At 35.7% G+C, this 26,031-nt stretch overlaps 1 protein-coding gene across 4 annotated transcripts in view; it reads left to right on the top strand.

Moving 5' to 3' along the window:
* GABRA1 (gamma-aminobutyric acid type A receptor subunit alpha1) overlaps window positions 1-23,665 on the top strand; it is a 48,188-nt gene extending 24,523 nt beyond the window's left edge. For all 4 annotated transcript variants that reach the window (XM_074916441.1, XM_074916440.1, XM_074916442.1 and 1 more), the window contains exons 5-10: window positions 2,134-2,354; window positions 4,008-4,090; window positions 8,697-8,840; window positions 14,429-14,581; window positions 17,193-17,395; window positions 20,854-23,665. In XM_074916441.1, the coding sequence (XP_074772542.1) occupies window positions 2,134-2,354; window positions 4,008-4,090; window positions 8,697-8,840; window positions 14,429-14,581; window positions 17,193-17,395; window positions 20,854-21,162 (1,113 nt within the window). In that variant the 3' untranslated portion in view covers window positions 21,163-23,665. The remainder of the gene's footprint in view (window positions 1-2,133; window positions 2,355-4,007; window positions 4,091-8,696; window positions 8,841-14,428; window positions 14,582-17,192; window positions 17,396-20,853) is intronic.
* Window positions 23,666-26,031: the final 2,366 nt, after the last annotated feature.

Here is a 26,031-nt window from a genome sequence, read left to right as displayed (position 1 = left end):
TTTAGAGAAAATCCTTCTGTTCCCCTGTTCTGTATGGCACCATCCTGTAGAAGAAAGATGATCTTAAAGATCAGCTGACTGTCAGGATTCATTTGGGGAGAATTACTGTACATGTTAAAATCAGCAGTGAAAGCTTAAGAGTTGAGAAATCTCAGCTGAAATGAATTCATCCTATATGGTGCAGCGGCTTGGAATAAGGAAAGATTCAGTCTGTGCTAGGCATGACCTGCCAGCTACTTTTTAATTGAGTTTTATCTTGTACTGTCAGGTCCCTTATCAGATCTCTCAGACTTCTTGTTCTTTTGCAGCATAAGAACCTTGTGTTCATGTAAAGTGAAGAACCAGACTCCCTTCTCTCAACCTGTACCACCTCCCACTCACCTCCTTCTATGCAGTTGAATGAGATAAAAAGGGAATGGCTTTACATGCACACTGAAATGATGTCACCTTCTGGGCATGTCTTTTACCTTTCCCATATGTGCAGGAGGAAATTTTCTTTGGAGCTAGTAAAACATGAAGGAAATCCAATATTTTAATGCCATCTACTGCCTTTTACACCTCCTTCTCTCCTACTCTGCTGCACACCTGGGACAAGATTCTGTGCAGAGTTCAACTTAAGGCCCTGACCCAGCAACATTCTGAAGCAAGCAGTTGGCTGTAAGTGCACAACTGCTGTCACTGGAGCTGAAAAAATCCAGGCTTCAGGAGCTCACTAAGCACATGATTTAAAAAATGGAAATACAATTAAGTATGCACCAAAATGATTCACAGGTGTGGGATTGCAATAAAAAACCCAACAACCCAAAAAACCCAAACCCCAAACAAACCAAAAGTAAGAACACCCCATGGAACTACAGCATTTCCATGTCCACAAGAAATTTATTTAGGGATTTCATGCCCTAAAACCACGAAAAACACACCACAAGTAAGAATTACCATTCTTACTTGCTGATAGTTGTAAAAGGAATAAACAGTTCACAACTGCTTACGTTGTATGGAGTGTTGCCATTTGTTAAAAGAAAAATCACAAGTCTAAGGGACTCTGCACAGAGATATTTTGCATACTTGTTCCAGAATGTTTCTCTTTACTAACATATTCCTTGGGGCAGCATTTTTCCTTATAGCTGTGTGTGCCTTCACACGTCGGGATTTCCTTTATTTCAGGATTTGCCATCTCCATTGGCAGAAGATCTCAGCAAAGGTTCAGTTTCTCAGCCAATTTAGGGTAATTTTGAATGTGTTTGGATAGCTTCTTTTGACATTTATCACAATATCATAGTCATGAAGGAAGGAAGGAGCAGGATAATCCCATACTGAACTTCCATATCAGAGTGGATTTTTTCCCTGGGAAAATACTATACTATACTGCATCCACAGGAGTTTTTCACATTTTCACCCCACATATGTCTATATTTTATGTAAAATACTCCCAAAATATTTTTCCTGATTTCACCCTCTCCCTCTTAACTCTGTTCCTGTTGCTTTGTAACAAGTCTTTCATTTCATAGTGAATGTTGATTATTTTGATTCTCCCCATGTACACTGAGTCAGCCACTGCATCTGTTCCCTATTTGCCCAATCCTTGCATAACCAAACTATAATTCTTGGTTCAAAGCTGTCCTTGACTTGTGTGCTCTGTAGTCCAATGATTTGGCCCAATGAGCCATTCCATGTCTCGTAAATCAGACCCCATAATTTTAGTGAACTGTGAACCTTTTGCAGGTTATCTACATGTTTATGCTAATGATACACTTAGAACAAAAGGCTCTAGTAAGACCCTGTCTCACCAGGCTTGATTAATTCTAAGAGACATATTCTTCCTGTGCTACACATACTGGCTACATATCTACAGCTGCAAATTACAATTTTATGGAAGGTGAAGGAAAAGTGAGAAAAGGGTGAATTGTTTTGTTTCCACTGTATTATTCTTGTCTAAGTTTTGATATACTATTTTCTCTGACGTTTATTTTGTTGAACACAGTAATGATACTGTAACTGTTTAATAACCAGCTTGAGGTACGTTGTGAGTAATAGTCATCTTGCTTTTCGGGAATGGTAAGAATATACTTTTCAAGTTCTCATATTGCAACATATGGCATCATAAGTGTTTCCCTTTTTTCTGAATTCATGTAGGAATACACTATAGATGTATTTTTCCGCCAAAGCTGGAAAGATGAGAGATTAAAATTCAAAGGACCTATGACTGTTCTCCGGTTAAATAATTTAATGGCCAGCAAAATTTGGACACCTGATACCTTTTTTCACAATGGAAAGAAGTCAGTGGCTCATAACATGACGATGCCAAATAAACTATTACGAATTACAGAGGATGGGACATTGCTATACACAATGAGGTGAGCTCTAAAATATTATATCCTTCATTTAGATTGACAGTTTAACTTGTTAAAGCATCGTATTTTCCGAACAGGAAACAGGTTCCTTCTTGAGCATAATTTGATTCCTGCTTAGTAATTATTTTCACAGTAGGCCATGGAATGATGGACAAACTGAGGCATTTGCAGTGTTTATTTTTTCCCCCTCCTGCTGTGCTACTTTTGCATTCCCTGGCTGTGTCTTAATGCTTGATTTCAAAAAGGTGCCTATAGTGTTAGGAAACCATCAGTTTGCAGAGGACCTTAATTTGGAGTTGCTTTCAAGGATTCCATCAGCAAAGTATAATAAAACCTGAAAGTTTAATATAATCTAGACTACTAAATCATATAAAAGGGTATTTAATCCTTGGAACCTATAGAAAGCGGATTCTAAGAACTAACAGATGCATACAGAATTCATTGCCCGTTCTTCATCTTTCTTCTGCCTGGGAATATAGAGCATGACAGTCTAAAACCAGACATTTCTTATTCCATTCATAACTAGAAAAACAATTCACTAAAGCATTTGGAAAGTTAGGAGAAAAAATTATTTTTGTGCTGGCATCACTCTTACTGGAAATATATTATTCTCTTCATGGATAACTGAACTTTAGCTATCCAGTTGTCAGTAGAGGAGTTAAATAAATCCTTTTGAAATAACGATGGTACACAGTCATGGAAACATTCTGGATTAAAAGAATGCAAATTAAACAATGAAAAAAAAAAAGGTATGTTGTCTCTCTAGAGCTACACCTCCCCCGTTTATATCTCCCATGGAATCAAACAAGGTATAAAGTGATTCTGTTGACTTAGTGTCTGGATGGATAGCTTCATACGTAGGTGAACACTGCATTTTGTTTTAACAATTTTAAAGATGTTTTTAAAAGCAGTACAAGTACTTGGAGAAAACAAAGTCTTCAGGCTTTTGGGAGCCTGTCAAATATGTTCAATTTATTCTGCAACATCTTTCAAGACTGCCTAGGCTAGGGTAGAATCTGCTTGGCTGGTAGTTATACAAGTCCAGGTCATTTTTTCTTGTCTTCCTAAATGCTTGGCTGTTAGGGATTTAATCCACAAGAACACAATCTTGGCAGCACATTGTTCACATATGTCTCTTTTTTTGACCATAACCATTTCTATTTGCTCACCTTTGTAAGTGCCTTAATGCAATCTTCTGCCTAGTATTCAAGTATTATTGTTCAATCCTTGCTGATGTGTGGTATGTGACTGTTTCTGGTTTATTTAACTCTCATTGAGAAATATGTTTGCACCCAAGATGATAGCAATGAAATGGTTTCAGCAAATGTCTGAACATCCAGAGTGGGCCGATTTAATGATGGCAGCAAGCAAGCAATTTCAGTTGCTAATAGATTTTAATCCTCCTGCCAAGTTAGAAGTCTGAGCATGTCTCTGCTGTACAGTGAAACATGGTAGAGGGGCAGAGCCAGTCGCACTGCTGTGTCTACACATGCCTGTCAGCACCCCCAGCCAGACAATTCAGGTCCCATTCTAGCTGCTAATTAATCACATAACAGATATTATGCTATACTTATTCTATGTGTTTTAATAGAAGTCTATTTGCTATTTCTATGAAACCAGAATAAACGTGTCCTTTTGCTCATTAATCCATTATAGATTGACTGTGAGAGCAGAATGTCCAATGCATTTAGAAGACTTTCCTATGGATGCACATGCTTGCCCCTTGAAATTTGGAAGCTGTAAGTTTATTTTAAATTGAGGTTCCTCCCTTTTTAGGCCACTTTACAAAAGTATCTTGCAACTGAGAAAACCTCAAGGTTTTAATTTTGTGTATTTTTCACTTTTTTGCAAGGGTTGTATTTTTATTCTTATATATATTTATATTTAATATAATAAACCTCTTACATGTGTCTTAAATATCCTCCAATGTCATGCCTGGACATTCACAAAAGAGAAAAATGTCTGCTCTAAGCATCTAGAAAAGTAGTTTGTCACATAGAAAATGTTGTTAATCTTATAGTTGCCTTATTTTGTTAAGACCCAAAATCAACACTAGAGAAAAGTAATACAGATCATGGATAACTGAATTGGTTTAGGTGAAAATAAGTCCCCTACCATAGTCTTGGCATGTTTAGAATAAAATTTTGCCTAGGATTATATTATTCATATAATTAAGATTATTCATATTACAGTCATGCAACATTTCTAGAAGTGAAAAATCTCACAAATCTCCATATAGAGCCTGACACTGGACAAATGAAGTGTAATGGAAATCATTGTAACAACTGACAACCCTTTCTGTAAATTGAGAATTTCCCCCTAAACTTTAATTTGAATAGCAACCAACCTGACACTGATACACTTAGCTAAACATAATATTTTTAAAAATTATGTGTAGCCTCCCTTCAACTCTTTAAGTACCAAAAAAAAAAAAAATAAAAAATTGAAGAGCTGGTTTACTCTGGTTGGTTCAACACAAGCAAGGAAGACAAAATGTATGGAAGATGCAGTAGTGTACAAATTGTTTCCTCAATGGCTATTTTTTTCGAGTAGAAATGGGTCGTTTCACTGATAATGGGTACTTAGTGTCTTGATCAATTTTAGAAGTCAACAAACAGAACACCCAATTCATTCTTCATGGTACCAGACAAGGTGATAATTTACTTTGTGCTGAATAGCTCTATGTTTACCATGAGAAAGGACTGATGCTTTGTCTTTAAAGAGCTACTAGCCTCCTAGATAAGATTTAGAGAACAAAAAGCTCATACAAACTTGGAGTATAACTGACAAGAATAGGCTACTCCTTGAATGTTAAATTCTCTTTCAGGCTTCCAATCTAAAACTCCTGTGAAACAGAAGGGGGTGGGGGGAAGCCTTCCTCCAGCTAATAACAAGGCAAATAGCTGCAGTGGGTCTGTGCACCTGACATCCCAGTTAGATCAGGAGTGGTTGCAGGACTGAATTACTTTTGAAATGCACATTCAAGTGCTTATGCTGGCTGAATATTGGATCTGGGAGGTGGCAAGAGGGCTAACGTGCATAAAAACTGCTACTGCAAAGTTAAACCATCAACAGTTTTTGAACAAATGTGAACCACTTGACTGAGCTTTTATAGATTTGGTAAGACACCTATCACCACATCTGTGCATCCCTGAGCCACAGCCTGAACACCAGACACTCCACAGTATGAATAGTTCCCATTTTTTTTCCTACACTAAGTTCTTTCTGGCCCATTGTGTCCCAGATTAGTATACTCTTGGTTCACAAAATGCATGACTTCCCAGATTACTAAGGATCTTGCCTTGATTAAATGTTTAAGAGATGCAGAAGTTATGAATGAAAAGGGATGGATAACATGGATTTGAATACAACCCAGAACCACACCACAAGGGAAAAACAAGATAGCAAAAAGACATGCAAGCCTATCTACGTATCGTTTATATCTAAATTGGTTTTCTTTTTATCCTGAAAAAACAAAAAAGATCATACATAATATACATAATTTTCTTAAATGAACAAAAAAAGGATCAGTGGTTTTCTGATTGAAAGACCATTTCTTACACTGAAGTCAGAGATAACTGGCATTCTAAAGTCAGAGTACAGGCATGGTCTGTCATGTTTTACAGACTATTTTCTTTATTTTTTTGTTTTGAACACTAACTGGCTATTATGCCAACTGTCCTAAACAGGACCTAGCAAAACAAGTAACTCCAAATGCTGGGAAGGGCCATGAGACCAAATCAAGGAGTTTTCAGGGAAACTTCGCATTCCCCTACTAAATTCAGGTGAGCTTCTAATTTGGGGACCTCATGGGGAAGAATTCCTTCTGTAACACGGTTTTACTGCAAATGCTGCATGGGGAATTCACTGTCCAGAACAGGGCCTTAAAGATGGACCTCTCCCCTCTTCATTAGATTATATGTCATAATTATCAGATTATAGAATATTTGTCTCAAAGAATATTTGTCTCAATACTGAGTTACTGATATAAACAGAAATATCTCCTGTAGGACAAATGGCTGGACCAAAGCAAGATAAAAAAATGGGACTTGCCATTATACATAGAAAAAGAACAGCTCTTATATTTCATTGCAACTTTTTCAGTGGGAATCATATTTAAATACATTTAGAACATTTCTGTCAAATAACTACAGCAAATCTTTATTATTATCTTAATGGCCTGAAAAATTTACTGAAAAATACATGTTAATTGTCATGAAAGCCATGCTTTAAGTGCAGACTACAATATTATACCTAGTAGGTCCCCAAGGTAGTGTTTGCCCAGCCCTGTTTTTTTTGGATTAAATTGGATAAGAGTTTTTCCACGTCCTCCACCGTTACAGATGACTTGTTGAAGCTGGATTCAGAAAAGCCTCATATTGAAGGAGCTGCGTATCACCAGTGGACTCTCCACACTGTAGAGGCCGATAAATGTTTGACCCAGCTCCAAGGCTAAAGCGATTTGCCAAAACAGCAGCTTAAACTAGAGGTTATTCCAATGTAAATTCAATGTGACAAATGCTAAAGAGATTGTGCAACAACAAAGTGCCATATGTTGACAAAACAAAATCAGAAAGGCACATGCTGTCCTCAACTCTTACCACAAAAATCTGTCAGTTTAAAACTCCAGCCACTTTGAAAAGCAGCAGTGATAGGAGCAAAAGGCAGTGTTGCTGCTTATGCAGTATCTGATTTGGAAGCCGCGGACTGAAGCTGAACAGAGCACTGAATCTGGCAGTTACAGGGCAGGGCAAGCTGGTTTCCAGCACTGACCTAGTGTACTCCCTTCCCTGCAACCCAATCCAGTGCTTCTCAGCAGCTCAGGAAATCAGTCCTCTCTCTTACCAAAATATTCTCAGGCTCCAGAACAAGTGAAATGATTGAAAATTATTATTGCCACTCTTTCTTTATGTGACCAGATTAGCAAGCCAATTCTTGTACTTACTGTGGCTCTAGTTTTTAAGGTCAGAATTATTAAGACGTAGATTTGCATTTACCATTGATTCCAAAAAGCTATGTATATGTTACAGTGCTTGGAGAATATGAAGTCTGAGAGTAAAAGCACCCTTTGGCTTCAATAACACAGGATCAAATGCCATGCAGTTAATTTACCAGTGCACTCCAGCCAATACCACCTCTTAAATTACTGTTATCTCTTACATTGATAAGATAAAATTACTAACTCACAAATGAGGTCAAGTGAATCAGATTCCTCCTTTTCCTTTCCTGCTTGCCAGTCCTGAAAAAGGGAAAAATCTCATCCTGTTAGGTAGGACTCTAGTGTCATTTTAGATGCCCTGAGATGTCCTATCTGGCTTTCAGCTGCCTTTGGTGGGTGCAAGCTTTATATAGGTTCTGATCACACATTCAGTCCTGTACATGTCTTACTCTTAGGTGTGAAGAATGACACTAGATGCCTCTATGTAGACAACTAACTCCCACCCTAAGTGCTCAGAATGAGAGCTGTCAGACTCCAGACTACGCAAAATGACAGAAGAATTTTACAATGGGACTAAAATTAAAAATATTTAGATATAGTTTGGTTCCTGAAATAACACAAATAACATACTAATAACAGCACAAAACACCTAGATGGCACATGTAGTGTATTGCTGAATTAGCTGTGTGACATACAAGACTATTCAGGTTTGGAGAGCCCTCAGTGTTTTTCTTTTGCTTTGTTCAAGACAAATAAATGTGAACTTGAGTGTGAGCATTTCCCAGAAACAACCAAACCAACCAACCAAACAAACAAAAGATTTATTCTGATTTAAACTCACTTAAGCCTAGACAGCCTCAGAAATATCTGCTATGCCTGTTACAGAGCAAGGAGCTTGCAAGAGGGGGATAAGCAGATGGAGAGCTCTAGCCAGGCCAATGATGAGATCACTGAAGCCACTCTAGGAATTTTCTTAGTGCGTCCCAGACAACACCACACTGGGACAAATTGAAAAGACTGGTGCCAATCTTTCTTGATAGTAGTAATAAGTTAGAAAAAAGTGGGAGTCCTTGCATGCCCATGAAATTCCACATTTCACTCTCACTTCTGGTTAATCAGATTTTACATAGATAGGAATAATGTAAGCAAGAAAAAGATTTTCGTGCCATTGAGGACCAAGCTTAATCCAGTCCTAAAGCACATATGTATTTAATCATCATATGGACAGACCTGTAAAATCAGTTATATTTCCCACAGATAAATAGTTCCAGTAAGATAGTTGTGGGTTTCTACAGATAATTAAAGAGAATTTAATATTCAAACTACTGCTCAAAACATTGTTCTGATAATGTCATATGGCAATAGAAGGTGCAAAACTGAAATGCAATGTATTTCTTTTAAATTAGATGCTTATACCAGAGCAGAGGTTGTGTATGAATGGACACGGGAACCAGCAAGGTCAGTGGTTGTGGCTGAAGATGGCTCTCGACTGAATCAATATGATCTGCTTGGACAAACTGTGGACTCTGGAATTGTTCAGTCCAGTACAGGTCTGTGAAAAAATTTTTTTGTGAGGGGTCATAATTTAGCTGCCAAAACATAATTTAGAGCAGGAGAAAAATTACAAAGACCAAAGAGTGAGAGAGGTAAATTGCAATATATGAGCTTCAGATTAGGAAAGCATGACTCTGAAAAGATAAGATATCCTGGGATTGTTTTCCTATTTCAACTGGTGCTTAAAATAGCTGAACAATTATAAAGCTTCCTATAGCGACAGATCTAGCCAGAAAAAACAGTAATTTACATTATAAAGAAGCACTTCTCCTATCTTTATTGTATTATCTGCTTACTATATAAGCTTTAAAAAAACAGTATAAGGATACGAATCCTCAAAGATCATATTGCTGGGGGCAGTGAAGTTGCTAAAAGCAAGCATATAGCTTCTCAAGGAGGTATTTAGAGAGTGAAAAAAATATGTCATTAAATTAAAAACATCTGGAACATCCAAACAGGATTTAGGTGTCTTAGTGCTAGCATCAGCTTTAACTCCAAAACTATTAATGAAATATAGAAATACAGCTGACATTTATAGTATTGTACACCTGTAACCTTGAAGCTGGCCAAAAACCTTTGCTTTTGCACTTCGCAGCATTTGTTTCAAGATGTAATCTTTTTTTGTATGTTTGTTTAAATATTTTGGAAGGGGCACAAAGACCTAAATACGGTAAGAAACTGAGTACTGCGCATGAACAAGAGCCCAAAGTGTTGACTAGATTGATTGTTCAATGGACCAAAAGAAGCACTGTATTAGGAGAAGTAGTTGTATTGCTTTGAATGTACCTGATGTTGTGACTGAACTAGAGAAGTACACTTATACCTGCATGAGCCAAACTTTCTAATGTGTCATTCAGGAAGTCAATAAACATTTAAGAGAAAGTGAGTCACTTTAAGGTGAACCCTAATTCATGTCTGAATTTTTTATGTAGCTTGCCAAAACATATTCAAATGCTCTATTAAACCAACAAAATTTCTCCCAGACAAAAGTTGCTAGTGAACCAATATTCAGGTTACTGCTTAGAAGCTTCTGTTCAGTTGATGTAATCATAAAAGAAGTGGAATAGCAGTAGTAAGGACTTTGCATAAGAACAGTATCAACGCAACTGCTCCAACAGATTCAGTGCTTCCATTATTGAGCACAGAGGCGTGCATCAGACAAGTGAAAAAGGAAGAACTCTTGGCCTGGCCACAGCTAGAAATGTTGCCACTGACTTTTGTGGAGCCAATAATTCACCCCAGCTGCCCTTTGCTGAAAAGTCAATGGGATTTGTGAGGAACTGCAAGAATCTCAATGTCTTTGCTCTTTCTGTTCTGAAGCTACTCACTCAGAGAGACCTCGGCAACTTGTGTGCCTCTCCTTTGCACTCATTGCCAATTCACTGCTTGCTGGATAAATTATAAGGTCAGCAGGATAATCAGAAGAGACTCATAAGATCGGGAACATATCTAAACCAAATAGGTAATACCAGATATAGTTCAGAGTAATTAGTAATGTAAGAAGCATCCTATAAATTGTTAAGAAAGACAGATGATAAATTTTTAAACAGAACTGAAGGCAAACATAAGTGTAAATATTCTTCATGCATTTCCATGAAGAAATGAAGAAATGTTTTGCCCATAATATTTCATAGGTTTGAATTCTGCCTCCTTTTTCTACTTTTACCATGCCTATCTATAAAGTTAAATATAGTATAGTTAACACTTGCTGAAATAAAGATGCTATTGTCTAGATGCAGAAAAACATTACAAAGACCTAAATACAATGGTAATCAAAACTAAAAATAAGGCCATTAAAGACTCTTTTTAGTACCAAACTTGCAATCCTCCTTACAAACTGATAAGAATATACAGTGGTGGAAGAAACAGTTATTTCTTGAAAATTCAATGTCTCAAGAAAAAATTATTCTTGATTTGCTTTGGAAAGGAAAATGCTTTGCCTTCCCCAAAATAATGGTGGGGATCAGAAATGGTTAATCATCACTTTTCTCCCCATTCCGGTAGGTGGGTAGCTAGTCTTAACAGAATTATCCAGCACATCCTTGTCTTCTGATCACCTCTGGTTTAAGATATGACATATGTAATGAAAATTACAAAATCCCTCCCTACTTTCAGTGTTGTGGATGATGACTCGTCTGACAAAAAGACAAAAGGAATTGAAGACAATCTTCACTTAAAAATTCTGAGTACCTTTATTAAGCAAGAAGATGAAGCTCTTGTGCAGCTGATTCTGTGGATCATTAGAGGAATCTACATTTTGGTCATTTTTAAGATTATAATTGTAGTTGTCTGGAATTCCAGACATGTATTTTCCAAGAATTTGGATGTAACTGCGTTACTCCTAAACATTCTCAAAACTATAAAATGATTTGGTGAATCCATAAAGTCTTTTTTTTTTTTTTTTTTTTTTTTTTTTTCCCCCCTTTAATTTCTTCCTTTGCTAGTAGTCCATCTGCTATCCTTATTTTTGGATCTAGAACAAGATAACTACAAATACTGATTTTTTTTTTTTTTAAATGACAAGAGAATCTGGAAAGACTAAAACTTTTTTATAGTATAGTTATTCACCTGTGCTGCCAATGGAATGTGCAGGTACTACAGACTTAAAAATATTATTCAGTAAACGAAATAATAATTACTATTGTTGCTGTTCTGCTTAACCAGTCATCCATTTTTTACTTGTATATATATATTTCCTGTCACTCTCCAACTACTGAATCATACTGACTCAGAAAAGAGTTTTAAATTCAGGTTTTTGTAAGCACTTTAACAGATGCTTAAGGGGCTCGTGCAAGTTTCTATTTACATAGAATTATTTTGCCACCTTGAAAACTGCTCTGCACTGAGAATCATCAGTATTTATACTCAAAGTGTTATATTTTTTTCTACTGCTCTTTAAATCTGCTGAGAGGATGCTGTTCCTAAGACTTTTTCTATTGTGTTACATGGCATAAGTAGTAAATGAGAAATGCTTTGTTTTAAATTAATGGCAAGCAAAGCCTTATTTCCTACCTACGGTGAAAGAAAAGGTATTATTATACCTAAAACAGTTCTCACCTCAAACCTTATGTCTGATGTAATGCATATTAATTTTAGGTGCTTACCTGATACACTGGGTATATTACAATTAGTTTACAGAACACTGAGTAATAGCTTTGATGTAACTTCACTGAATTATCAACTATTTCCTTCTAAGGACACAGGTTAGTTTATACCGCCTGAGCATTTGACTCAATTATTGCGATATACTGTAGCTGTTCAAAAACTACAGCAGCTACAAAAGTGTTGAGCACAGGCACAAACTCTTCCAGAGCAGTGGAAGTATTCAAATGTGGACAATCATTTGAAACATTAAGCTAATATAGATGAAGGAGTTGTGTGACCACTTACAAATGCTTCATATTGTATAATACATATAAACCAATTTAAACTTCATGGGATAAATAAAATTAAAAACAAATTTATCTACTCAACACAGTGATTTGTAGAAGACTTTAGGAATTCCAAGGAAGCTAAAATGAAATACCTTTCTAACTTCTTTGGATAAGAAAATAACAGATAAGAGAATGAAAGATGCATAGGCTACAACTTACGCTACAACTTGTGAAAGCCTCGTAATCAGACACTAGGAATATAAAAAATATTTTGCTCAAGAGCTATTTGAAATTTTAGCTTGTAGGCTGAATTACAAACCTTTGGAAACAGAATTACAGAGGAATTGCTGGAAAGTTAGACAGTGGTCAGCAGCTGTCATGAATTTGGCTATACTTTTCAGTTCATTAAGGCTGTGGGAAGCTAAAGATTGAGTAAATAACAGGAGTGCTTTGTGTCCTGTAGTTATTTAAATAAATCTCATCAAAGATCTACTATCTTGTAATAAGTGACTGTGGTCCATTGGTACTTTGGAGACTTAAAAACATGTTTTTTGCCTTGTAACTGAACTGTAGGTGTTATTCCAGGCCTATGCTTTGCCTTATTCACTCATGGCATTACCTTTAGCTGAATTCTAGCTCAGACCTGCTGCAATGCTTAACAGATGAGAGTAATCCCTGTCTTTTTAATTGCCTTTATGCTTTGAATCTTGTTCTCATTTTCCAGAGGTTAAAAATACTTTGATAATTTAGGCAGCTAAATAAAGCTTCAGAGTACAGTGGTGTGTTCACTCTGTATTCTTAGCTTGCCATCTACAATCACTGAATTAATTCTGACATACCGTTGTGAGCATTCTATATCTGATTGCATTAAAATAGCATCCCACGTCATATTTTAGTAGATAAAATTAAATTACTGGCTCTTCTAGCCACGGCTGGCACCCTTCATAAGATCATAATCTTTGGTACAGAGGAAAAGAAGGTTGTTTCAGTGAAAGCTAAAGAAGGGTGGGCAAAACTCAAGTAATAACGCCTACTATGCTACTTCTGCCAGTTCTGTTTTTGAAATAAATTTTTCCTTGTGTATACTGTCTTTTATATTGAAACATACCAGGTGTATTGTCACGTCTTATTTATAAGCTTTCCTCAGGGTTTTACTCAGAGCAAGATTGTTCAAATGAATGTTCTTCTAGACTCTAAATTAAAGAAAAGGGCATTTGACATGCTTAGTGCATAAGCAGTCAATGTCTAGACGTAGTTTTTCAATCCAGTTTAAGCTTTTCCTGTACAAAAGCAACTTTCTCTTTCCAGCTACTTATATTTTAAAATAGAAAAACAGTAGTTTCACATCATCTCCAATCCAGACAGAGGTTTCCATTCAGTTATGTATTCACTTGTTTCTTTCCTAAGATAATGTTTATTGCATAATAAGAATAATCAGTCTACTCCATAAAAAAGTCACAACAATAGATTTTCCCATCTTTTGAGAATATAGTTTTTCAAAGTCCATTTTCAATGATGTAAATAATGATCTGAAAACAGGGCATTATTTGCTATGCTCTGGCAGGAAAGGTTTATGGAGTTATATAAATACTTAAGATTCCTTTCAATTGCAATTCGAATACCCAGCTCATATGTTTTTGTAGCACCCAAAAAAGTTAGTGCTAATGAAAATATTCTATGTTATTCTTGCATTGTCTATTTACTTCATTTAGTAAAGTACTGAATTAGCAGAACAGGGACACTTAATCCTCAGAGTACATAAAGCACAGACAGTGGTAATGCAGACACAATGACATCAACAATTACACCTTAAGCCTGGCCCAACTGAAACACTTCTGAGTGCCTGTCTTGATTTAGTCTTTATATGTTGTTTACATGTGTATATTATGGTGGTTTTCCATCTTCTAACTGAGTAAAACCTTTCACAAGAGGCCTAAACAGCCACCAGTTAATGTAGACTTTCACTTGCTACTCAGCAGAGATGAAAAGATGTAAATTTAACTAGCATTTCCCAGAATTGTCTGGTTTTGTATTATTATTGGACCTTCAGAGCCTGCTTCATTATATGTTTTCTTCAGAGCTGATCCAGTTTGATCTGAGGACTTTTATAATAGGGGTGAATATAATGAAAATATACTTCCTATAAAGCCTGCTAATTTGTATTTGTATATTTATGAAAGCTTTAATGTTCTTGCTTTTCTCATTTTTAGGGGAATATGTTGTTATGACTACACATTTTCATTTGAAGAGAAAGATTGGTTACTTTGTCATCCAGACTTATCTGCCATGCATCATGACAGTGATACTGTCACAGGTGTCCTTCTGGCTTAATAGAGAATCTGTTCCAGCAAGAACTGTATTTGGTAAGCAAGACCTATAATCCGCTTGGCAATCATAAGTCAAATAGTTTAAGAAATTTTATGATAAAACTAGTTATGCGTAACACGATATTGGAGAACAGCATAAGCGTGGACACAGTGCTGCACACAATAGTTAACACGTTTCATTGCAAAGATGCAGCAGAAACTGATTTAAGGTCCAAAGCTTTTAAACTAATTGTAAAAGGAGACCTGAAAATATCTTGAGCAATCTATTACAGTTTGACTTTTCCAAAACAATAAGTGTATGAATAAAACGTTTCTGACAATGGCCACGACATTCATGGTGAGGACCCTCAAAAAGGCTTTAATCAGTGGGTGTTGGTCATTTGACATCCTTAGGCCCTTTGAAAATTCTTATCTTGAAAATCTTTTTCATCAGTTCCTTTTTCAGCTGCTGCTAAAGGTCTCCTGTTGAAATTAGTGAGAATTTTTTGTGCTTACAGTGGTGAATAGGTGCACTCAACGAATGCAGTAAGAAGGCAATCTAAAGGACTCTAAGTTTATACAGTTGGTCCCTAGTGTTTTAACCACTGCCTGCAAATGCTTATCTTAAAATTAGAAACAAACAGCTAGTGTATTCTTTGGAGATAATAATTGAACTGAAGTACATAATTAAAAAAAAAAAAAAAGTAACAAATCTTCAGTTAAGGAAAATAGAACCTGAGATTTCTGCTGTGTGACCTAGTCTTTTTTGTGACGTTCAGATGAGAAACCTGGACACCTCTGGCAGGAGGAGGTGGACAACACACAGTTGGCTTTTACAGTCATTTTCCTGACTCAGAGCACTGCTGGGGCAAGATGCCATGGGCCCTTCTTCTTTGCTGAAGAGAATTTACCCATTTACACTGGATGCAGCAAAGCCAGAGAGTCGCAAGGCCTGATGTTGAGAAATGCAGGCTCTGAAACTCTTGTTGAACAAGAGCTATTTTTACTGACCTTTTCTAGCACTCTTCACAGCTGTGCTTCAGTTCCCAGTGCCTCTGGAAATCAGTCACAACTTGCATAGCCTTAGACCTACCTCATGAACCAAGTAGAGGCTTTCTGTTGATACACAAATGTGTGTTTGCAGAAGAATGCTTTAGACCAGAGTATAATTAAATTTTATTTACATAATACTGTTTAGCTTAACATCTAAAATTAGCCTTGAATTTTGATCATCAACTTCACTGAGAATTAACCTGGGACTTTTATGGGCCTCTGTTGTCAAAGCTATTGAAATTGTAACTATTTTACTTCTTTTTGCACATGCAAAAAAAAAGTCAAATCGCCAGCTTGAAATGCTGTACTTCGTTGTCCCTAGATGGAGAACAAAATTTCCTAGTATCACAATGAATAATATATAATACTGCACAATGTTTAAGCTGCTATCTTCACAGGCTCAAGAACCCACTCATTTCTGAAAGTTTTCCTTTTAGAAGAGATATTTAGTAGTCTTGTGTTTACTCCATCATTATGTATCAAGATAGCTTTTTTCATTTCTTAGTGGCAGTGAAACAATGCTACAGAAAATTTTGCATAAATCTACATACATACAGGAAGCACAACTTACACCTTTTAGTACCACAGATAATAAAAATTATAAATTGTGTTTTCCTACTATGTAAAAGAAACATAAGCTCACTAGTTATGAGTCAAAGACGAGATTAGGCTGTCTCTCAGGGAAGAGGAATTGATTCCTCGTTAGGAACTGATAATTCAAGCTCTTTACACCAGCATGTAAATACATTGTTGATTATTTGGCCTGTTTTAGAACACTGCACGTTTTCGCTAACAGAGTGCAGCAGAGATGAACTAGCAAGACACATTCAATACGTGAGATTGCAGTTGTCAAGGTAACTCGTGGACATGTGATTTGATGTAAATGTCTAGCCTGCACTCCTAGATTTTGTTTTTCAAGCAGCTGCAAGCAGAGCGAGTTCAATACAGTCCTGCTTGCTCTCTGTGGCCAGTTAAGGGAAAAGGTTCATTAGCAGTGAGAAGCTCTGATATCAGAAACACAAATTACATTGTCATTGTTCTTACATAAATTCTTTGCTATTTTCAGGGCATCAGTGAATAAAGGGACAGAAATCTGTAAAATCATCAATTCAAAGAACTGTAGTATCACATAAAGCTTAGTGCATTTGAGTATACATTTGAAGGAGCACATACCAAATAGACTGAGTGAAAACAACGGTTTTTTAGTTTTCTATCTAAATATCTTAGAACTGTTGCAAGAAGGAACTTAAAATGTTAAATCGTTGTATCTGTAGGACAATCCGCAGAGCATGAATAAGGAACAGCAGCAATGATTCTCCAGTTACCAGGAAGCATGTAGTAGCCAGTTCACAACCCAAAATATTACTTCTAATCCAACTTTAAAAATATTATTCTACTACAAAAATGTCAAAGAATAAAGGTATAAAAGATGTACTGAAGATTCTGCAGCTTCCACAGAACTTGTAATCCAATACCTTCAAATCAGCAACTGAAGTGGGGATGTTTATAAGAATTCGGGACAAAGACAAGTCTTTCCCATCTAGTGTAGCAGTTGAGAAATTAAGCACAAAATATAGCCACTGATCTAAAGACACTAAACCTGTTTGCTTTGCAGGAGTGACAACTGTCCTGACAATGACTACTCTGAGCATCAGCGCAAGGAATTCGCTCCCCAAGGTGGCCTACGCCACTGCTATGGATTGGTTTATAGCTGTGTGCTATGCCTTTGTGTTTTCTGCACTCATCGAATTTGCAACAGTGAATTACTTCACAAAGAGAGGCTATGCATGGGATGGCAAAAGCGTCGTTCCTGAAAAGGTAATGCCACAGTATCTATAACAACATGTCATACTGTGTCATGCTTGGTCACTATATGGGGGTTTTTTTAGCCTTTTAAAAAAATTCCCTTTATTTAGAATAGTAATTATTCAAAAATAATTTCCTCATGTGTTTACACACAGCATTGCTACATATGAGAAATAATTACTTAAACATCAAGTGCCTAAATACTACTTCTGACATACTGGATGATATTTAATGCTATTTAAAAAAAAAATAATTTTCTGAGATCTTGACTTGTGCAACCAAGCAGAAAGAAGATGAAAGTGTATTTTTTTTAAGGGAATGCAATTAATTTCTAGTGTTTGAATAAGAGAAAATGTGGATGCCTCAATATAAACATATAAAAAATCTTGTGGCTACTGTATTTGACAGTTTCCAAAGTATATTGTTCCCCAACATGAAATTCAGGAGTACTGCTTTGTGATCATGACCAAATAAATCACCACAGGACTTTTTCTTTCCTTTCTTTTGCCTCCTAACATTTCCTTATTTTTTAAAAATAGAAATATTATTCTTACTTTTTAGTCAATAGGAAAAATTGATTTGTTTTGGGGGAAGCATTACAGTTGTGTAGGGAGTGTGCGATCCTGATCCATGCCTCCTTGAACGCAACAGAGAGACATCACACTAACTCCTTTTGGTCCGGGATCAGACCTGGTCTGTAAATCACAGATGCGTCAAGAAATTGTTGAGGACATTTAGGGGATGAAAGAGAAAGTTTCCCATTTCCTATGAGTTATCAAGTCAGCTGCTTCTGTGAGGAAGCTCATTTTGGTTGGGGTTTTTTTTGAGAGATCTTGAAAGAGACTTTTAACTTGCCTAATTGGTTATTACGAACATTCACAGACTAGAGATTCAGCAGAATAAATATTTGGAAGAGCAGATGTTACTCATTGGTATACGAATATATGCGTTTAATTCAGGAGTGTATGCCTATATATAATTATAATTTTTTTTTGCTACTTAGTTACATAAGTGAGAAAACAGAAATAAAATTAGGACTTGTACACAATGGCAACTAATACAAAAGTATTGTAAAACAAATGAGTGAAGTAACGATACAAACTCACAGTAATGAGCTGCATGACTGCTGGTGAAGATTGAGTTTTCAGTTATTGATACTTTAATTGAATATAATTTGTTTGATTCTTTGTTGTGCTCCTATCTTCATAATATCTACTGTAAAAAATGGGCTGTATTAATAGAGCAAAATCCTTGCTAATACCGACCTTGTAACGTAGTGACTATAATCAGCCATTTAATTTGTTTCAAAGAAAATTAAATTTTAAAAAAAACCACACCAATATAAACACAATATTCAAACACTGTTTAAAACATTGAAGATTTATGGCTTTAAATTCTTCAGCAGGTAAAGGTCTTTATGTGTTTTTTGATGTAAGTCAGCAAAGACACACCAGTACCTGGTAGAGTGCATTACGTGCAGCCATGAGGAAAGGCAAGGCAGTCAAACCAACAGTGAACAGCACACTGCAGCTTAAAAATTAGAGCTCTAATTAGCTGTGGTATTACTTTTTCATGAAGTTGAATTTGACATGAAATATTAAGAACCTGACTGGTGTCAGGGCTTTCTGTGGATCCTGACATTTAAATCTATAGAAGGGGTCTCCTCTGAGACTTCTGTGAAGCGGTCCTTTGCCTGCTGGATTTATTGCTGCTCACTAGAGTATCTGGATGAGAAGGAAACAGGACTGGCTTCATACTCAGGAAACATGTTAGCATCTTTCCTGCTCAGGAGGGAAATAACAGACAGACAACTAAAAAATCTTTTTGACACTGCCTTTTTTATTTTCTAAGGATCTTTTTCAACTTGTTTGTTTCTCCTATTCAGCTGAAATACTCTAAGATAATTCCAAGCTTTTTCTTAGCCTTGAGCTAAGCTGAATACTATTGTCATGAAATAAAGAGCATCTTCATCAGAATCATTATGTGAATCCCTTTTTTTACTAAATAGCAAAAATTTAACATTTCGGTCTTCATTTCTTCACTGCATGGGCCTCCAAGCCGTGCTTTGACAAGCCTCTCCCCACTTGCCCTGATGCTTTTACAGCTTCTCTTCACATTCCCAAGTGTCCTGCAGGAGCCCATCTACCCCCTGAAATGTTCACCTCTGTAACAAGAACTTTTTACCAAAGTCCTCCCACTGGGTGATCTATATAGCTATTAATTTATAGCTGATCTGACATAAAAAGTACTGTGACTACTTTAAAAAACATCGCCTCCATGGGACAGCTGCTTCTTGTAAAGAGAGAATTATATTTGCTATCTTGTGATATGACATAATAGATCACGTTCTGCTGATATTTTCTCTTTAGCCATATATTTTTTTTTCCCCTTCAAAGAGGATAAAATGAATTTGCCTATTCTTTTTGTGACAAACACTGCCTAAGGATTTTCTAAGATCTTGGGATTTTTTTGTTACCTGTTTTTTTCTCATAATCGGAGGAACTTGGAGCAAAGTGATGCTTTTCTTTATACCATCTTAACGACCCACTACATCTCTCCTATGTTTATCCTTGTGCAGTGGCTGGACCAAGGGTTTGGACTGTCTGCAGCAGGGACAGTTGAATTCCAACTTGTATCCCCAGATGTCAAAATTTAATTTTTTACTACAAGTAGATCCCAGATGTAGAATACTTGAAAATACAAAGACCCAGAGGAAAAATCTAGGTATTCTTTCCAGTCAATAAGTTCTTCTCCACTAAAAGATTTCCAATATATTCTTTCTTTAGCAATATAGGTAGGTAGATGGAAAAATTGTACAGCTATTTAAGTCCTTGTACATGGAATGACATTTCAGCCATTATGATCCAACTGTAACACTCAAACAGGGACATTCTATTCCATAATGAATATGCTTTTGCTGCCAACTGTTAGTGAACAGAATACTGGCAGCGTTGCATTTTATTAAATAATCCACTCTTTTAGTGCATGGTCACATGATATTTTTGTTGTGCATTTTTATGTATGAACTGTGTTAGAATGCATCATATAACATTATTTGTCTTAATACTGGAAAGCTACCTTAAGAAATTTAGTGTCTTTTAAAGTTTTTTGTCCTGGTCAAGAAGCACAGTTGATTAAGGGAATATTGAATTATGAGTGTTTTTTCACTTTTGACTATCATTAAAGGTAATTTTGTTGATCAGTAAGCCTAGGTATCAGTATAAATCCTCATTATAGTTTGTCCATCATCTAATTTGGTTTAACTAATACAAGTAACACAGATGGATGATTTTGTCTTTGTCTTCACCTAAATATTTTACATGAGTCATGTATCCAGACATTAGCTTCTTTCTTATATCTAATTACAATTTGTGGTATAAATTCAATTAATTGCAAAATTTTATGGTGCTTTTTCATAATCTTATCTGTTGAGAAGATAGTGAGAATAAAATATTTTCTTCTCTCTTCAGCCAAAGAAAGTGAAGGATCCTCTCATTAAGAAAAATAACACATACACAGCTGCAGCTACAAGCTACACCCCTAATATTGCAAGGGACCCTGGGCTGGCAACCATTGCTAAAAGTGCAACGATTGAGCCCAAAGAAGTTAAGCCAGAAACAAAACCTGCAGAACCCAAGAAAACTTTTAACAGCGTCAGTAAAATTGATCGACTATCAAGAATAGCCTTCCCATTGCTTTTTGGAATCTTTAACTTAGTCTATTGGGCTACCTATTTAAACCGGGAGCCCCAGTTAAAAGCTCCAACTCCACATCAATAACCTCATTTATTCGTATAGTCCTGTTTTGTCTTTTGCTCTGGGAATTGCTTCCCGTTTTCACATACAGTAATTCCCATTTTCTTCATTGTCTCTGTCTTAAAGAAAATAAAGGTTTCTTTATTTAACAAAAAGTAAAAATATATCTGTATATTTAAAAAACCTGTGTATGAGGGTAAGAACAATATAAATTATATACTTTGGAAAAGTGATTCTGAAAATGGGAAAGAAAGCGTTGCAGATTAATGAACAAAAAGAAAACCATTTGTAGATAGCTTAGTACTGAATGTCCCCAGAAGGTACTGTATATGTATGTGAAAAAGATATTTTTATTCAAAGGATTGTGGGGAGTGGGCAAATACTCTTTATGATGTTCCTGATGCACATACTATACCATACCATACCATTTATTCAACCACTGTTTATAATCTTTTCAAGGATGTAAAGCTTTACATTTGCTGAATCCCATAAGATATGTTATTTTCCTAATCCCTTTCCTCCTCTATATTCCAGACCATCTGACTTACAATATTAAATGGTCTTTAAAGAAAAATGAAATCTACTCACTCTAGGTACAGTTTGTCACTGTATAGCACATAAGATCTAATGGTAACAAATGCTTTAATCTGCTGTCTTACTGCAGTCTTGTTCTAAGCATTAAGTTGTCACTAGACTAGATTTAAACCAGTTGCACAATCAAGTGCAAATCCCAAATTCCCTTTATCACCTGTGTAATCCAAACAATTCCTGGATGCTTTTACAGATAGCTTTTACTCATCACTAAGTTTTAGAGTTAAAAAAAACACAAAAACAAAACAATTTTTGCAAGCTCTAGATATGTTGAATGTATTCTTTTATAAAATGATACATTAAAAAGAAGCTTTAGACTGAGATTTATGGGTAGCAGAAAGACAAAATATAGTATTTAAATAATATATGTAAATATGCAGCATGAGATTGTACATTTTTTTACTTTTTTAAACTTGTGTTCTTAAAACATTGTGTAGGATTCACCTCTTAGCTCTTAATATGTTGTTAAATTCCCAATAAAACATATTTAGAGCCTGAATTAAAAAAGAAGTGGTACTGGAAAGCATAAACAAATAAATACGCAGAAAGTGCTTGGAATTAATTCCATTTGTAAAGTGGTTAAGTGTACAGTAGCTTGCAATTTGACAATGTCATCCAATGTATACTATTAGATTAATGACTGGTCTGCTCAGGTCATGCATAAATACTAAAGTATGGAATTATATTTGGTAGGTAAAAATGGTGAAATATTTGTTAAGACAGAAGTTCATCTGTATATTACTGCTATATTTGCTGATACATAACTGTTACAATAAGTGATGTAATATATGTAGCATTAAATACAAAAAAGTCATACATAAAAGAATGTACAGGAAAATAGATTTTATTGAGTAAACTTACTACATTTCATTTTTACTGTAGCAATATATTTGTAGGAAAAATATGTAAGGGCTTTAAATACAAGATGTCCATTTTGCAGATATTGTGCTCCCTTTAAAATAAATTCTAGTCAGTATCATTACTGCTGATTCTTAGAACTAAAATTCCAGATAAAGATTTGTCAAAGAGATGGGAAGAATGGTGGATATTTGCAAGCATCAATTAAGAAAACGTAATATATGGTACTGAATGAATTTTAAAACAGTGCTACATGAGCCTCCAGACAAACAGCTACCGAGAGTCAAATTTCATAGGCAATGTTTTCTAAACTCTGAATAAATCAAAAAGTTGACATTATCTACAAAAGGAAATAGTTAATGTTTTATTTAGATTTTTTTTTTTTTTTTTTTTTTTTTAATAATGCTTCATTGTCTAACACTTGGTCCTGTCTAAACTTGATAAGTTATCTGATTGGAGCTTATTAAAAAGGGGATGTTTCATCTTCTGGTATCATGTGTAGATATATGTATAGAAAAAAATAAACTATGGCTCTTTAACTTCTGTGTACTTGTTTATCTTGTTATTTTTGGCGTTAAACTAGTGTGTTCATTTAGGGCATTTTGCCTTTCTAGCAATTCATAGCTACCTTTTGGTCTGCATTTTGCACATTAGATGTGAATATTACTTAACTAGTCTGCTTTTTGCTATGCAATGATTGCATTATATCACCTCTTAGTTAGTCTATGCCAATAGTATTCTACTGTATAAACTTGATTGCACAGTTGATCAAAGACAAGGTATTCTCTATGTAGCTTTTTTACAATGCTTTGCTAAACCATGTAATAATAGTAAGTCTTCCTTGAAAATAATGATACACTCTTATAGAGGACAGTTTCTGTTTACTCCTGGGATAATTTTAAAAAGATGACATTGAATGTTTATTGCACCTCAGTGCAGTGATGTGGCAATAAATCCTAAATCTAATAGAGGTTGTTTATGGCAGAAGCATGTATTGCTTTACAGAGTTTAGCAAAAGCTCTTTATTTTATGTCAGACTGTAATTCTATTATAATAATAAAGCTAAAAATGTTCAATAATGAAAGTGAATGTTTTACTTTGGTTTTCTTTAGTTACTGCCTTTTATGACACATTGCTTGATAAACTGCTATTCATTCAAAAATGTAGTTTCTTTGGATTTGGAAATGAATGCAGTTTTAGTAGATGTAATTTTCTGTCCAGTGTTTTCCAGGGACAAATATAACAACAGGAATGTTTCCAAAATCTGGTTTGACATTCAAAAAAGATAGTTCAGGCAGTACAGTGTATATCCAGTAAAGCAATTAATTGAATCAGATGAACAATTGTTAACATTTATTACCACAACAATGACTATGATATAGGGTAGGAACAGAAAAAAGTGCATTGTCTCCCAGATAAAATGGCAGATAAAACAGAGGGTGAGAGTAAAAAATGTGGGTATTTATGTTATAGATTGCACTGTTTAAATAAAGGCACCAATCTAAGAAAAACTGTTAGAAGAGAACCTCAGACTGTATAAAATATTATTTCACTTAATCGTTTGTGGGGATAGCATTCAAACAAGCATATGTATAGCTTGAAAATTTCAATTGTCAACTCCATTCTTTCCCACACAGAAAAATACAGAGAGAGGAAAAGCCATTTCAGTCCATTCAGCCCTCAAGTTTTCTTGGAAAAGTTCCTGGAAAGCAAGGCTCATACCCTTGTGTAGGGGGAGACAACCAATTGGAGACATACAGTTTTAGAGGATCCAAAGCAGGAAAGGCTGACAGAAGTATATATATGTATATAGCAATATTCATAGTGTTCTTAAGCATGAATCCTACAGGATTCTTCAAAATGGAAGGAAAGATTGTGTTAATACAGGCTCGGATTCTATTAACTTATTATGCTTTCCTCTATTTTGAATGAGAATAATGCAGTCTGAATCCCTGTTCCTTGCCTCCTACTGCTAACACCACAGAGATGGTTCTTTATGGAAACCCACACAGGATTTTCTGGAGAAGTATGGTAAAGAAAGTGGCAAGTGACACTGAACACCCACCTCCTATGTTCACATGCCAGATGCAGAGCATACATGGGGATTCTCACATCTCCTTTGTCACTGCTCAGACATTTTTAGGCAGAATTTTACTCGAGTAAAATGAGTGAAAATGTCTAGATGCAACAGGATTTGACTCAGAGAAAAATATATAGCACTATTCAGCCCCAGAGTGGAAGAACAGCCTCGTCAGATGACAGATTCACAGGCACCAGACAGTCCAGCATGACACCATGACATGGCATTGCTGTTTGATATTACATCAGTTCAATAAACTTCTACAGTTTTTCTTGGATCATCCCTAGACGCTACTGCGGTGCTCTCTTAATGACCAAGAACTTTTTTTACACCACCAACAACTTTCTTAATGACTATCTTTCTCTTGGACCGACTATGTGAGACCTGAAAAAACTGATTTCCTTTTGTCTCTATCTCCTCCTATGTTTCACCAATATGGTAAAGAATAAAAGCTTGTGAAATACCCTAATGGCTAGAAAACGGAGCACACATGCTTCAGGGAGCAAATAATAAGAGAACGTCTTTCAGCTTGTTCTTTGTATCTGAATGACTGTCCAAATAAATTAGTGTTACTGGGGAAAGTCAAACTTTTTCTTAGAGGCTGTAAAAATATCAGTCATACTTTATAAAGACAAAACCCCAAGATCTCAGACTTTCTATAGTAGATCCACAGAAGAAAAAAAAAAATCCTCCTGCTATGCATAAACATGACATAGCTTAAATAAAAATGTGTTTGCAGTCTTAGCACATGAATTTTTCAAGTGAAGTGTATTATCAGCTTGTCAAGCTGTTGCTGTCATGTTACATCTGATTACAAACTACATCAAATACAACAAGAGAGGTAAAAGCCTTGAAATGCCAAGTTTCTATAGACTCGTTCACTTTGGCTATAGGCGCATCCAAATAGGCAGGATGACTTCACAGCTGCTGATAAACTTATTCGATTAAACTGCTTTAGGGCATTTGAAGATGCTCTGAGTAGATTTTACGCTTGCAGCACAGCTGTTACATGCATTTGACCCAAAGACCAGAGACATTTTCCCTCAAAAACCTGCAGACAGACAGATTGACCAGCAAAGGGCACTGCCTCTCTGAATGTGCTCTCAAGGGAGGAAAGATGTATTGGCTGACCTCTTTCTCCAGTCAAGGATATTTGAATGCAGATATGATTAATTTCTTTCCAAGGGTTCTTATATATGAAGTATTTAATTCATCTCAAGTCATACATGCCTAAGTATCTGAACAAGGCCTAAGCTGATAAATTTGTTTAGGAGCGGTTTGCTACCGGCTGCCCAGAATGCACTCTCTTTGCTACATGGTGGTTTTACATGCATGTGTCATCTGCTCAATAGTAGGTGACTAAA

Source organism: Athene noctua, chromosome 12 (assembly GCF_965140245.1).
Source record: "Athene noctua chromosome 12, bAthNoc1.hap1.1, whole genome shotgun sequence".
NCBI classification, from domain to species: domain Eukaryota; kingdom Metazoa; phylum Chordata; class Aves; order Strigiformes; family Strigidae; genus Athene; species Athene noctua.
This window is presented reverse-complemented; position numbering and strand designations above follow the sequence as displayed.